The 15,338-nt window shown below is 38.8% G+C and overlaps 1 protein-coding gene and 1 long non-coding RNA gene across 3 annotated transcripts; one reads left to right on the top strand and one right to left on the bottom strand.

The window, feature by feature from the left end:
* The first annotated feature begins 200 nt into the window (after positions 1-200).
* On the top strand, positions 201-6,766 carry LOC135160626 (barH-like 1 homeobox protein). Its single transcript, XM_064117365.1, has 3 exons — positions 201-941; positions 3,998-4,319; positions 6,487-6,766. The coding sequence occupies exons 1-3, from the start codon at positions 875-877 to the stop codon at positions 6,764-6,766; spliced, it is 669 nt and encodes a 222-aa protein (XP_063973435.1). The 5' UTR covers positions 201-874.
* On the bottom strand, positions 6,662-14,318 carry LOC135160628 (uncharacterized). Of its 2 annotated transcripts, none has more exons than XR_010298596.1 (3): positions 10,076-14,318; positions 7,993-8,171; positions 6,662-6,814 (listed from the first exon to the last, which is right to left on the bottom strand). It is a non-coding gene; the product is annotated as an uncharacterized LOC135160628 (long non-coding RNA). The 2 variants fall into 2 exon arrangements; XR_010298595.1 differs by lacking the exon at positions 6,662-6,814 and having other exon boundaries at positions 8,036-8,171; positions 10,076-13,492; positions 13,777-14,318.
* Positions 14,319-15,338: the final 1,020 nt, after the last annotated feature.

The raw sequence follows: 15,338 nt of genomic DNA, 5'->3' as shown, positions 1-15,338 counted from the left end.
CCCTACCAGATATCACCGGCTAACCAATGCGCATCCCTCTACCAAACTCTCCACCAATCCCAAGTACACCTCATCCCAATTCACCCCTTCAATCGCCAACAAATCCGCCAATGAGTTGCTGGGGTTCTCGGCCATGATGTGGTTATCGCCTCCACCCCCAAAATGGCTGGCAAAGAAATCACGCGGGCATTAGGAGCGCCGTTTCAAAATAAACGGCTGGATTAATTTGAGGAGAAAACATCACCTCAGTAAGCGAACGCGAACATTGTGTGCGATCCATTGATTTTGAGCTTTCAATAAAATATTTTTCAACTGGGGGTGAAAGCCGGGGATATCTGTGAGCGCAACCCCAAGACAAAATGACATTCGGTGGTTTGATTGTCATTAATTAATTGGATTATTCGGTGTTGTGTCATTGTGTGGAAGTGTCCAGTCGTTCCAATAGAAGTTGAGCCCCTGGATGACCTGAGATCATCATCGGGTGATTGTTAAGATAAATCATAAATGTTATAAATCGTTTGATAAATTTATTGGAGCATCGAGAAGTTGAAATATATTGTTGCGTTCGGGGAAACGCTAATAAGACAATTAAGAAGGAGATCGGGGCGGTTTATTAATAATATTAATTAGAGGGGAGACAGCGGACAGATCTGTCCTTCCGAAGATATCTGTTGATCATTGGAGACACCGGACTTTTCTCCTGGAAGACCGCTCTTTTGGGCCCGTTCGTGACGGTCCGTTAAACGAGAGGTGGTTTTAATGGTTCGAAAGGGGAGTCGTGACAATATTGATGAATTGCGGGGGAGTGATCAATGATTTATTCAAGTCGATCGATTCTCCGCATCAACTCTTGATTTGAGTCCATCGGGTTATCATGCAGGAGCATAAGTCCTTCTTGATAAGGGATCTCCTTGGAGATGTCTTGGCTGAACGCGTTCAAGGTGAGTTTATAATGATTTCGGTGAGAGAATTAGGAAATTGATAGCGAGGGGGTAGAGTGGGGTAAGTGGTTCACTCAGAAATAAAATACCGGATATATTTTGAATATATTTGAATCACAGGATATACAAGGCAAGCGATGTACGAAATATATGCGATAAAATATAGTCAGAAAAATATTTTCCTGGATATTTTTTGATTATAAAATGACATATTTGAGGTACATGAAATTTTTTTAGGTAATTATTCTTTTTAATTATTATTCATTATTTTTTTATGTGAATCGGCGAAAAATCTTGCCATATTTGTTGGTCTATGTGGAGATTAATTTGTGAGTTGAGGTTGAGATATCGAAATTTTTGTAATGACAATCGTTGCGTTACTTGATCGGCTTCACACAAAAGGTTATGATAAAATTTTTTGTATTTTTTTTAGATTCTGAGATATTCATTATTCGATTATGGAGGTCAAAATGAATAAAGACTTGGAGTAATTTTAACACTGAGAATTATTATTAAAAATCATAAGACTTTAGACAGTCAGGAGGTACTCTACTAAACGAAAACTTACAACGAAGTAACTGAGCGTTACTAGTAAGGCCCACGCTAAACTCCTTCTCAGAGGGCACTATAATGTCTTCTTCCATCCTTAATTCTTGGACTTTTCTTTATTGGCCATCTCTAGTCGTCAGATGTATTTTGGGAAAATCCCACAATGAGAAAGTCTCTCTGGGGGTTGGCCCTTTTTATTATAACGTAAAGGGAAAAGTCCCACAGGAATAAAGAAATAAATATTTCCTAAATCCGGGAAAATAAAAATTCTGGACGAGTGAATTTTGAACCCGGGGAATCCCCAAAATCTAATATTCATAAAATACTAGTGAATTTTGAACTCGGGGAAGCCCCGAAATCTCATACTCATCAAAAACTAGTGAATTTTAAATCCGGGGAAACCCAGAAATCCAATACTCATGAAAAACTAGTGAACTTTGAACCCGGAGAAACCCGGAAATTCAATTTTCATAAAAAACTAGTCAATATTCGAACCGGACTTACCTCCGTTTATCACTTCACTACTGAACCTATTCTTTTGCCGCGGAATATCGGTTCGCCAAATGCACAGAGAGAGGATAAATAGTTCAATAAAAATGACGAAAGTTTCTGGATTCCGGGGTGAGACCAACGGTCAGATGAAAAGTACGAAGGGTCCACTACAATAAAGTACTGAACGCCCCGTACCAATTACGTAATAACTGCGTACTATTTACGGAGTGCTCCGTAATTTTTACTGGACCTTCCGCAATTTTTATTGGGTCTTCGACCCCGTTTACTAATTCCGGAATTTCCACGTAATTTTTACTGAATATTTCTGTTCTTGTGGATCGACGAAAATTCATAAGATTGTTGTCGTGTATATATGTCCTCGACAGTATTTGTTTAAACTTTTACGGTGAATAATTACAAAAACTACTTGCAAAATGGTCCTCGTAATTTACGTTTTCAAAATTGTAATTTACGTGTTTAAAAATCCAGAATTATGTTTTAAATCTCATATTTTACGATTAGTTTTTTCTGTGTGTGTGTGTGTGTGTGTGTGTGTAGTTATATTTTACCGATCCATCCACGATGTAATCAACCAAGTTATTCCGTGTTATAAACATGGACTGAAATATTCAGCACAAATTCGGTCAACTTTCCTAAAGCTGTATTTCGCTCCCGAATTACACGAAACATACGTCATTTTTATTAAATATTTCTGTCCACGCAGTGCATAAACTTTTGACAGAGACTGTCGCATGACCACAACCTTAATATAAATATAACGTGGTCTCATTTTCAACGAGGAAAATAGCACTTCCTAAAGGTGTCTAAACACAAATCATATTGGAATACTCGTCTACGTGAATAAATAAAATAAGTCTATTAAATTATAGAAATAGAAATAATCAAACACTTTTGAGTATCTTAAACACTGATTATTATTTAAAGTGATTTAGCTCTAGGCAATCAAGAGATTCTATTCTGAACAAAGATTTACAACAAACTAACTTAACATTATTTGTGATGTCCAGGTTAAACTCCTCTTCAGAGGGCAAAATAATTTCTTCTGCCACCATTAACCCTTAGTTTTTCCTTTCTTGACTCTCCCCGGATACCAGATGCATTTTGGAAAAAATCTGCATTGAGAAAGTCTATCCGGGACTTTTCCCCTTTTTTTATAACATAATGGGAAAGGACCCACAGTAATAAAGAAATAAATATTGATAAGAAGTGAATTTTTAACATCGGGAAACCCCCAAATCCAACAGTCTATATATGACGCACCAAAATCCCTTAAGATCGACTTGATTAACCCGATGAAGGTCCATCTTAACTAAAGGACCGTATTCCAGAGACTGACCACTATGACACAAAAGAAGACTTTCTCAAGGAACAAAAAACAAAAACACTTTTAAGGTGACAAAAGAACACAGCCTTTCATAGAAAATCCAACATACGTTTTATATCAACTCCGCTCTCGACTATAGAATGCAATCGATCGCAAATTAGTCCCTTCCAAGAACGATTCCCCTAAAATAAATCGGTGTCGAGTGATTTCTCTATGAGAATAAAAGCTGTGTTCAAATATCCAACAAATGAATCCTCCGATTTAAAGATATTTGTCCAGAACAACCAAATATTCCGAAAATCTCACCTCATTTTATTTACAATGTTCCGCCTATTGAATATTAATAAATCAGCGATCAATGAGGGATTGAAACAGTCAATGGAAGTCAATTTGTGTGGAATATCCAATAAAACATGAAATAAAAATCATGAGGATCAGTCGCGTGTCTCATACCAGGGGGGCAATATATCTCGTTAAGCGGGACTGTTCCCTGTGGTTCAATCTCAACAACTGTCTGACAACGGGGGGCTCAATTCTTTCTATTACCAACGAAAATTTCTCCTCAATTCCGCAGATGGTTCAAGCAGTGTTAACAGGCTCATTAGTGAGAACGAGAATAACAACGTTTTTTGTTATGAAAATCCAATAAAGTGATTGTGTTGAATCCTAGATGACTCGGAAGACGATTCTGCACTTCATTCTGATTCTGAGGATACGATAGATCCTGGTCACAGTCCCTGCACTCGACTGGAGAGTCCCCCACCTGTGCTATCACCATCACCTGGTTCAGCACAAAATTGTGGACCTTCTGGTAATGTCACTAGCGGCCGCAAACCTCGACGGAGACGTACAGCATTCACTCACGCACAATTGGCGTATCTAGAGCGTAAATTCAGGTGTCAAAAGTATCTCAGTGTTGCTGATCGCAGTGATGTCGCTGATGCTCTATCGCTGTCCGAAACACAAGTCAAAACTTGGTACCAGAACAGAAGGTAAAATGATTTTTTCACTCTCGAATTCATTGACAAAGTGGTGGAATTAACATTTCCTCAATTGTTAGGTTAATATACGTAGGAGCACCAACACATACAATTTTAAAAACAAAAGCAAAGAATAACAATAAGAGGGATATCGCTAGTCTCGACAGGGGTGCCGAGGACATCCACACTCTGGTTCTCTTCATAAGACACTAACTACATTACATTTTCACACTACTCTCTCACACACACACTCTTGCACTACAATCATGCCCGAAAACTGCACACTTGTACACCAATGGTCCACTAATTCGTGTATTCATACCACTGGTACAACTCAAACCTAAATGTCCACATTTCACGACTGTCCCACTGCCCAAACACTTTTTCTTTCACAGCTCATGACCAAAAAATATTACACTAATACTTACCTCCTTCAATTGTCTTAAGGTGTGACACACTCATTCCACAAAAACCTGTACTGTCCTCTACTTGACATGTTGTATATTAACGATTCGGGGGGCGAATAAGTTTTATAAATTCTGTATTCGTGTAAAGCACTCGAATAGTTAGCTAATGGGTGGGTAGACGTTACTCGTGTAATGAGTGTTTTGGAACTGAACCCGCTAGGTAATGAAGGGATGTCTCAAGGAGAGGTTTTTTTGGAAAAGTGAGGAGTGGGACTGTTGGAGGGATGGAGGCCCAAAGGTTCAGGGGACGTTGGGCGCCAGAATTGGGGATTTTACGTGGAATACATATTTGTGAGGTTTTTATGGATTACAAATGTTTTATAAGGATTAAACTTACGTACTACGGTAAATGTATCCAGTGGTTCGGAGCCCACTTAGAAAATGGAGGTCCACTCGTGTTCTCATATGAGGATACGAGGATAAATCAACACCACAGCCAAACTATTGATAGTATCTATGTGGAGAAACCTAAAACAGCAAAAGAGCAAGCCGATGAATGAGACAAAACAAATGTTGGTATGCAATCGCGAGGTACAGCATAGTCGAAAGCTTCACTTAGTGATGATTAGGAGGCAACTCTTTTTTTTCTGGTAAATGTATTTATCTATTTGTTTAGCTGTGAAAATAAGAGAATATTTTGAAGGTTATCGATAATAAGTGTTTGAGGATTTTCTAGTTTTTACAAAAAAATAACGAATAAATCTCTTAAAATATAGTGGGTATCCAACATCCACTTTATTATTTTTTTTTCTTTGGTCAAACCACAAAAGTACACTGGTCTCACATCTAATAAATAAATTGTGTCAGAAGAATAAATGTTTCCCGGAGAGGAATATCCAATAAAAATTATGCGATCTGAGCTAGTCGACACTATGGATTCCCCACCCACTGGGTACTGACCTCAGTGTTTGAGAACATGCAAGTAGAGCAGAATAATAGGCCATGCGAGTTTTCGAAAACCATAACCTTTCAAAGTTGTTTTCACAACAAGGAATAGACATCCTTAACACAGCCAGTCATTATCGTCGATTAAACATATAAATAATTTTAGTTCTTAGGCTTTCACAGCCGGGAATATTTATATTATTGGTTTCCTGATGGATTCCGCCGTTTATTGCAGCATTCTGCTGACATTCCACCAATATTGCACTCTGCATGTTCAGGGCTATGACCTCCGATTTTAATAATCTTCATAAAAAAAGTCTCTTCGGGTAATATCATTTTTCACGGCGTTACCATTGGATTCCTGCTTAATAAATTAAAAACACACAGTTATATCTCTAAATAAACTGTTATTTATTCAAGAAATAGGGTTGCACTCATCCTGACAATTGGTTTGTCGTAAATCGGTTGGAGATCCCCTAATAATTTCATGTCCTGGTGGATACTATGGACTGAATAGTAATGTCCCTCTTTGGATGCCCTCAGTTTATATATATGAGGGTGCAATCAAAAGTGGAGGGGGCGAAGAAAGTGTCAAAAAGGTTTGGGTTGGGAAATCAAGGAGAGGACTTGGCATTCTCTGAGGTTTACAGTTGGGACAAGGCTCAAGGAATTTATGATAGGGTTGATTATTCCAAGTGTCGAACAGATGTCGCAAATAGTAATAAAATAGTTTGCGAATGACGTAGTAAAATAGGATTGACAAAATTATTAAAATGATGAAGTTTACAACAACTGACGAGAAGTTACCCACCCTGATCCCATTGCAGAACGAAGTGGAAACGTCAGAATCAACTGAGACTGGAACAACTCAGACATCAAGCGACAGTGGAAAAGGAACTTCTGGTCAGGGGAGTGGGACTTCATCACAGCAGTATCGATGCCTACTGTCCACCATATACGCAACCCCAGGGTGCATCACGTCCGTCGCATCAGCCACCACCACCACCACCACCACCTCCACCCTCGAGCGCATCCACCGCGGCATTTCTGTCAACTGCCGCCGCACTCTTCCGTAATGTTACTTATGTACACGGCTGTCCACTTTAACCAAGTCAATACGGTTGTATTATGTGACTGCCATATTCAACTGAATCTCTAAAACAAAATATTCCCTAAATCTATGTAAATATGTAATTATTATTAATTAGACGAATATACTGTAGGGGCTTTCAATGCCTCGTAATTGACTGTGCAATAGAATCGTCAAAAATTTGAACGATTCTCCTCTTCTTTTCACTATTTTCTCTATCGTTAGTTACTTAACAAATTCAGATAGCTCCGGATATGTAGGTTTACAATGAGACGTGAGAAATTTAGAGTCATTGTAGATATGCCAGTCTGATCTTCCAAATTTATCGCTATATAAATCAATGGAATGCAGAGGATCAATAAATAAGGTGAATCAGACTAAAAATTATCTCATTTATCTGTTCTATAAATTAACACTTAATTTATTTATTGTTTTACAGTTATCTCATTTATTTGTTCTACAAATGAACAGTTAATTCATTTATTGTTTTACAATTGTGTTTTAATGGAGAGAAAAATTTGGAAATTTTTACGTAATCGTCTGGAGACTGATTTTCCGGGAAATGTACTGAAGGTATCGTAAAAATTGTTGTAAATGTTTCCCGAAAATTTCTGGTCATTGGACTATTCTTACGGAACTTTCAGTAATTTTTCAGGAAAAGCACGATCGCTCTGGAATGACGTAAAAGCTCTGTAATTTTTTTTCATTATTTCGAGTCTCTCCGTGGGTTGAAAAATCACTGATTTTTCTGGAATACTTCACGAGTTTCTTTGTTGCAGGATATCTTGAGGGAAGTGCCAGATAAGTTTGGAGCTCGAGTGGGTCGTTGGGTTATTATTTCGTCGAAATTTCGGGCAATAAAACAATAGTAAGAGGCAAAATTAAAAATTTAAACTCACAGTTCTAAATGAGAAAATTGAAACTCAATTCATTTTTTGAGCGTTGCTATAAAAAATTCTAGAGAATTGATTCGCGACTGACTTTTCCAACTTCATTATGTTGATCGGTACATTTCCCTTCACTTTTTCGTCAATTACTTGCAGAGAAAACCCTCCGAATATGCTGATTCTTAATGAAAATTTTTCAATTAACACAATCGTATTTCATTTATCAAATTCGATGGGGTTACGTAGGGTGACCTACTGTTTTTTCGATACATGAACATGGCGAATTACCACTGAAATTCTCAAAAAATTATAATTTATATGCCACAAGGGCTTCAAAATGTTGATAAGTGCATTACGAAAACTTGACGACTGCCCCTATGACCAAAACGTCCCAGAAGCGCAGGTTCAAGTCTCGGTGATAATAGTACATCATGTCATGTGGGCGATAACCGGCGGTTCATGAGGAGTGTAAAGTTTGCTGCATGAGGTATGTTAAGCCAAAGATGACGATCGCCTTCGGTTTACCACGCCGTCTCTGGAAAAAATATAATCGACACAATTTAAAACCTAAACCTAATCGGAATTGTCAGGAAATTCCTGGATTTCAGAAATAAAGGATTGAAAAATGTGAGGGAGAAATTTTCCGAGACGTTATTAGAGGAGTTTGCGGTACAACCGGGATCGTGGGGTCCTTGTCTGGAGCCACCGGTTAGCGTTATAAACATTGGGAAGAGCTATTCGACGCCCTGGCGACGTAGACCGAATTGTAGTCTAAACAAATGTCTAGGTCTGGCGGTGGAGATCATCATTGGGAAGTGGTGCACTACTAGCGTCTTCCACCGATTATTTATTAAAATCAATATAAATCTATTTGCGTTCATCTCTACTAGCATCTGTTACCCAAATCTACAAAATATATATGAATCATTCTTAATGGAACGGATTAATTAATTTTTAATTGTAGGACGTAAATATCTCCCACTATTTAATTATACGACACGATCTTTATTCAGTTTTTAACATATGCGTTTTAGTGAAAGACTCCATATAAGTCTAGCTGGGTTGATAATCCGATGTGGTTTACTCGAGAGACTGTTTGTTCCTAGCCCTCGGTAAGTCCGGGGTGACAGGTCTGACCCAAAGACAAGGCCCTTCTGTCTGTTGGGTTGTTTAGGTCATAGACGGCCGAAGTGTTTGCGGTATCTCTCGGTGACGTTTACAATGGTTCGCTTGTTCGAGCTAATGTCAAAATATTCCCTACACAATGAAGTTATTTTAATAATCCCACAGACTTTCGTAGTATTTACTACAAAAAATAAATATTTCTCTGAAGTAAATGAATCTTTGGCAAAAATAATTTTTTTTCCGTGTGGCGCCACCCAATGCAGTGTTTATATTTACGTAGACTCTTGGGTGACCCTGACATCGTCCACGCCGATTTGTTTTTGTAACCGTCATTTGAAATATAAAATTAAACGGATTCATCCAATAGAAAACACTCGTTAATTTCCTATTTCTATTGATATCGTGAGCCAATGTTTCTCTTCTCGTAGCGGTCTCTTTCCCCAAATGATTGATGATACGTGATGTTGGATTCCGGATTGAAGATAAAAGTCAAACGTCAACTTAACCCGAAATCTTTATTATGAAAGCTAAATATAATACTTTAAAAATACTCTTTGGATATCTTCTTGGTTACAGATGTTACTTCTTAGAGTGTTCGAATTATTCTGATTAAACTAGAGAGCAGAGGGTTCGGGGTTAGAGTCCTCTGAGGGTAGATAGAAGGGGTAGGAGTACTGGAGGGAGTAAGGCCCAAGATGGGTGATTGGCTAGTTCAGGTGAGGGTTGAGCCTTGAGGGTTGGACTTACGGAAGTAAGGGAGAGGGAGAGGTATGACGTCTTGAAGAATTCAAGGTATTGAGGATTTGGAAAAGTACCGGATTAGTGACCCGAGGTACGAGAAAGTACCGAGGAGTCATCAAAGGATTTAGAGGGTTGTGGAGTAAAAGGATAATAAAAGGATTCGTTGGGTTTCTGGAGTTTGGAGGATTAAATAATCAAAGTAATAAAGTTTTTGGAAAGATTTTGGGAATAGAATTATTTGGCAGATTCTTGGAAAAAGATAAGGTTTTGGGAAAACAATTCTAGGAAAATGGTGGATATACAGCAGTGAATTTCTCTCCGAATTTTACGGTGGGATATTTTGTATCAGATAATTGGGCCAAATTGTTACCGGAGTAGAATTACTACTCGTCCGCCAATTGCCTCCGGAGTAATTAAATCAGAAATAATTGCATTACTTTACGAATCGGCACGTGCACGTTTTGTATCAATTTCTCCCACCATTAGAAGCCAATCAAAACTGATTGGCATAATTGACTTTGTTTTATATAATCACTCGTAAAGTGAAAAGTACTTTTCCAACAATGCGATCACCTTTTATGCCCAAAAACATGAATAATCTCATAAAAAAAACAGCCGCGAAGATGATCATTAGAATTGTAGAGGGGTTGGATGGCACCCCACGGTGCCAGCTCAATTGTGGAAGTGGTTTCGCATATTATATACTTGACTTGCCACGTGCGTTGTATTGTCGGGGAAACAAAATAGAGAATTGAAAAAATAAAAACGTAAAGACATTGAATGCAAGTCGCACGCGTTAGGATTATACTTTGGAGACACTTGGGCACGCGCTCTACTTCTTCTACTGCCTCAACGATTTAACTGATGAGACATTGTGACTCAGGCATCTGTGGGAATTCTAGTATTTATCAGCAGCACTTTATTCCTCGATTACATAGGGATAAATAGTTCAATAAAAATTAAACCAAAGTTCAGTAATTCTGTTAATATTTTCAAATAATCAATTCTTCATTTATTTCGATAAATTCATTTTTTTATTATTAATATAGAAAGGAATAAAATATCTTTAATTTCCAAAGGAGTAAATACGTTTCGTTTCATTCAGCACATTCTCCCATCTTTACCAGACCAACTCAGCCAAAGATGGTTGACTAATCAATCCTCTTTGAGGTTAGTCGTCCCATCATTGTTTTTCCGCCACTCCCCCTCTGTTGGATTCCGAATAACAAATTTATACACAATTTTATATCGCAAAAAACTGATATTTATTATTAAAAATCGTATTGAAACTTATAAATACAGTGACACTTGGTGATTTGCGAAAGAAAATGTTCTACTGACTTCTATCTATTTTTAACTGACTAAATTTTGCATGTCCTCAGTTTTATGTACCGGAGGGTGCAAAGAAAAGTGGAGGGGCTGAAGGAAGCATGAATGTTGTGTTTTGATTTCATGGGGAAATTTCTGGAGATTTCCCGAGGGTTTAGGGTTCTTTATTTTTCCTTGTGATTTGCAGAACTTCCACGTAATTTTCACTGAATATAATAGTTTCGGTTATTGTTGCAAGTTTTTATGTTTCCCAGTTTTGTGTTTTTTTTTCAATTTCTTTTTTTTATGTTTTTATTTTATGGTTTTTGAATTTTCTGATAGAGTTCGGCAACTGCAGAGTTTCAGAATAACCTGACATTTCCAGGTTTTTTATTTGTTTTACAATCGTTCTACTGACCTTTCTGACACAACATTTTCAAAATTACCTTGAAAATAAAAAAAAAATGTCTCTGGAAGTTGGGCCAGATGATTCTGACTCACCTGAAACACAGTTTTTATGTCGTCACAAAAAAATTTCTATTGCATTTACAATCTTATCAATCAACGATTTTACGTGATCGATATCTCATAAGTCACGAAAACAGAAACGCATTTCACGTGCCAAAAAACGTAATTTACAAAATCAAACCTCGTAATATACGTTTTCAAAATCATTTTTAATCTCATATATTTTCCCATGATTTTTTCCCACATGACCAAAAATCAAATATCTCCTTCCTCTCAAAACTATTTCCATTTTCCAACTAAAAAACCATTATAATTTCTTTTTTTACAAATCATAAAAAATTGGAAAAAGTAGTCTGCCAACAGGAGATAATAAATTCTACGGAAAATGGAAAAGAAACGAACTTACGATGGGAATGGGGATGTGGCGCGCGCACGTCCGATGATGAGTTCCACAGTGTTGCGTGCCCGTTGGGGCCGCAGGGGGGGGGGGGGTGAAAGGACGAAGGGAAAATAAAAAAACTTCGTATACTGTATATGTACATGTGATAGTAAAGGACTGAGTGTAACGAAGCTCCGGCTTTTTAATTGGAATATATTCAGAAAGCAGAACGCCTTTTCATCGGGGACTTGATGCTCTGAATGCAGTCCGTAGCATCAGCCTCGTAACGCGTTCATCGGTCTAGAGAAAGCTCTCACCCCTCTCTCTTCCGCCCCCCCCCCCCCCACCCGCCCTCTCCCGCACCCGTATCTTCACTCACTCTTTAACCCTCGGCACCGCCACGTACCAGCACCAGCCCATTCAGGGGGTGAGGGAGGTACGTTTATATCTTCGGATGGTTGTTGGTACAAAAGATGGTGCATCTGTGGAAGATCACTCGGTGGTTATCTGTATTTATGTGTTCATATTTCAGGGATTCGATGAATGATACAATTCTGAAAGTCTGGGGATTGATATGAATGTCATTGGAAAAGCTGTGAGCATTGGGAGCCGATGAGGAAGGAGGAACGCTTCAATGAAATTTAATGAAATGTCTCATTCTGCAGATGATTTTTCGTTGTTTTTGTGGCTTTAGTTGTTTTCCGAGTTATTTTTGTTGTATTTATTAAGTGTTTATTTATTAAGGGTGGATGCTAGTCGGATTTTATGTTGGGGTTCCGGTATCGTGGGATGACCGTCCTCTCCATTGGTGGCGAATTCATCCCAGGAGCTGTACGGTACGTTCAGACTGTCCTGGTGGGCAAGGAGAAGCATGGAAAACCTTGGCTTTCACGCACCCGTTAACTAAACTTGATGATTCGCGGTGTCGAGACGTCTGTTCGACGGCGGCTTCCGAAAGATTAAAAATTCCAATGTCTCAAGTCGGACTCGAACCCGCGTCTCACGGGTCCGTAGGTGCGACCGAGCGTTTAACCAATTCCGCCACCATCGTTGGTCGCAGGGTGTTTAGTGTATTTCGATACAAGTGCGAGAGGGTGTTAATAAGTGTGAAATTGCCTGCCAATCACACGAGTTATAACACCCCGTCGCACGTGTCGCCGAACTACAGTTGTTGTTAGTGATGTTACGTTCAGGGAGTGGTGAACTGCGCTATTTTTCGTTTACTAGTAAACGAAAAGTCTTCTTGTTTATAAGTTTTGACTTTTTGGTTACAAGTAAACGAAAAGGCACTATTCGACACAGACTGACTGTTGGTATATGAGGAACAAAATAATTAAGAACACACTGTTAATAATCACAACACTAAACTTTAATATATTATTCAGACTGCTAGTCAAGAGGACACTGTACACACTATGAAATCTTAGGAAAGACTAAAAACCAAATTGCTAGTCAGGCCCCGATTCACCTCTCCTTAGAGAGGGCAACAAATTCCACACCCCCTGAAACTTCACTGAGAAATTCCACCTTGACCATGTCTGGTCACCACATGGTTTTGAAGAAATCCCTTTGGAAAAGTTCAGTAATAAAAGTCTCAAGGGAAAGGCTCCAACGACAATTAACTTGTAAAACATCTTCTCTAATCTTAAATATAAAAACTCTGGAACGAGTGAATTTTGTCTTCGGGGAAAAACATCAAAATTCAACACTGAATGTAGCAGCAGTGACAAAAAAGTATTATAAGTATATGTTTATCTGTCGAACTCAAACACGAGGTTTCCATATTGTGATTGTCTGCCTGTAATGGCGCCCACGTCCATGAGCTGCACTTAACCCTATAACATCATTGACACGTCAGTTGGTGTCACCGAAAAGTGAATTATGTTATCGAAAAGGAAGTCTTTCCATTATCTATAGTGGCCTGTAATGCCCGATTTATGTCACTAGCGGCGATAAAACTCGTTTCGGTCGACTTCCGTTCGACGGTTTCCGAAAGATTAAAAATTCCACTGCCTCAAGCCGGGCTCGAACCCGCGTCTCACGGGCTTCGTCGCCCGGCCGAATGATTTAACCAATTGTACCACGTATTGAAGTATTGCGTATGCGTATGGTAAGTTACCTGCCCACAAAACCAATAAATCACTTCTCGTCGGGGGAACCACACAAAGGGATTTCCAAAAAATGTTGTATGTGTCCATTTTCGACCATCTCCACATCATTTACAAATCACATCAGATATTTCACCGTCAACATTGGAAAATTACAACGCTTCCATTCACAAATCAAATTTCTATGACGTCACCTCACCGGTCGTTATTTCCATGTGGCACCATCAAGCGGCTCAGTCTCATCCAGAAACAGTTCCGCAATCAATAGTTGATAAGAGAAAATTTCGTGTCACCGACCGATAACAACAGAATCTCCTTTACCACGCGACCTAGTGGCGCTGCTGAGCCAGTACCACTGAATCGGTAAGTAATGACCTTTCAAGAAATCAGAGGCAATGTATACGTAGACGGAATAATTGCCTGGAGGTAGAACATCAGCTTCGTTACCCCCAAATGCCTTTCCAATTTTGCCTTTCTACAGTACCACTCACGTGTCCCAACCTATTTTTTCCCCTCGTCTAAGTCCTCACGTTGTTAAAACTTTCATATATTACTCCATACGGACACATAGTTAGAAGGTAATTAACGAATTTTGAGATGAATCTAATCTCAATCATTTGGGAATAGTTTAGGAAAGTTTAGGAATACATTCGCATAGTTTAGGAACTAATAGTTTATTTATAATTAATGACTCTTTTATTGGCGTATAGTTAGCAGGTGGAGCAGATGATAAGTTCGAATCTTAATCGGATTTGCATAGATCGATGTAACATAATTTGGGAAGTCTAAAAAACATTAATTCAGAGTTTAGGAATTAACTGTTATTATTTAATTAATGGTTTTCTAATTGTGACTGGGGGGCAGGCTGCGCATGCGCATACGCCCTTGTGGCCGAGGGTATACAGGGTCCCCTTTAGCCTCCTGCTGGTGGTGCACCGGCATGTTTTGGGGGTAATTTTGAACCGAAAAGTCCTTTTCCACTTTTCGCTCGGACGCACCCCTATCGAGATATTGGGGTGAAAAGCACGGCCAATGGGGCGCGAGAGAGAGGGGGAAAGATATTTCTCTCTCACTCATTGGCAATTTTAAAACAATCCTTTGGAGGGGGGGGAGGTGATTAGATTAGATAATTAATGTTTAAAATTGTCGAAATAGATGTCGAAATTCCCAGGGGATGGCTCGCGATTTTCACGGAATCCGGAGCAATAAACGTGTTTTCTTGATTATCAAGTAAACAAATGGATTTACGGCCTTTTGTCACAAGACATTTTTTGCAGAGAATCAAATTTTCTACAACAAATGTCTTCTGGTGGCATCCCGTAAATCCATTAGTTTATTTAATAATTGGATTTAAAATTTTAACCAAAATCCTCAATTTATTAATAAACTTATACATTTTCGCGATTTTTACATAAGATAGTCGTTTTCTGGGTTTCGGGGGGGGGGTGATGATTAGACCCCCCCCCCCCCCAAGGATTCTCTTGAAATTGCCAATGAGTGAGAGAGAAATATCTTTCCCCCTCTCTCTCGCGCCCCATTGGCCGTGCTTTTCACCCCAATGTCTCGATAGGGG

This window comes from Diachasmimorpha longicaudata, chromosome 3 (genome assembly GCF_034640455.1).
Source record: "Diachasmimorpha longicaudata isolate KC_UGA_2023 chromosome 3, iyDiaLong2, whole genome shotgun sequence".
Lineage (NCBI taxonomy): Eukaryota > Metazoa > Arthropoda > Insecta > Hymenoptera > Braconidae > Diachasmimorpha > Diachasmimorpha longicaudata.
Note: the sequence above shows the minus strand (reverse complement) of the source record. Positions and strands in the feature narration are given on the sequence as shown.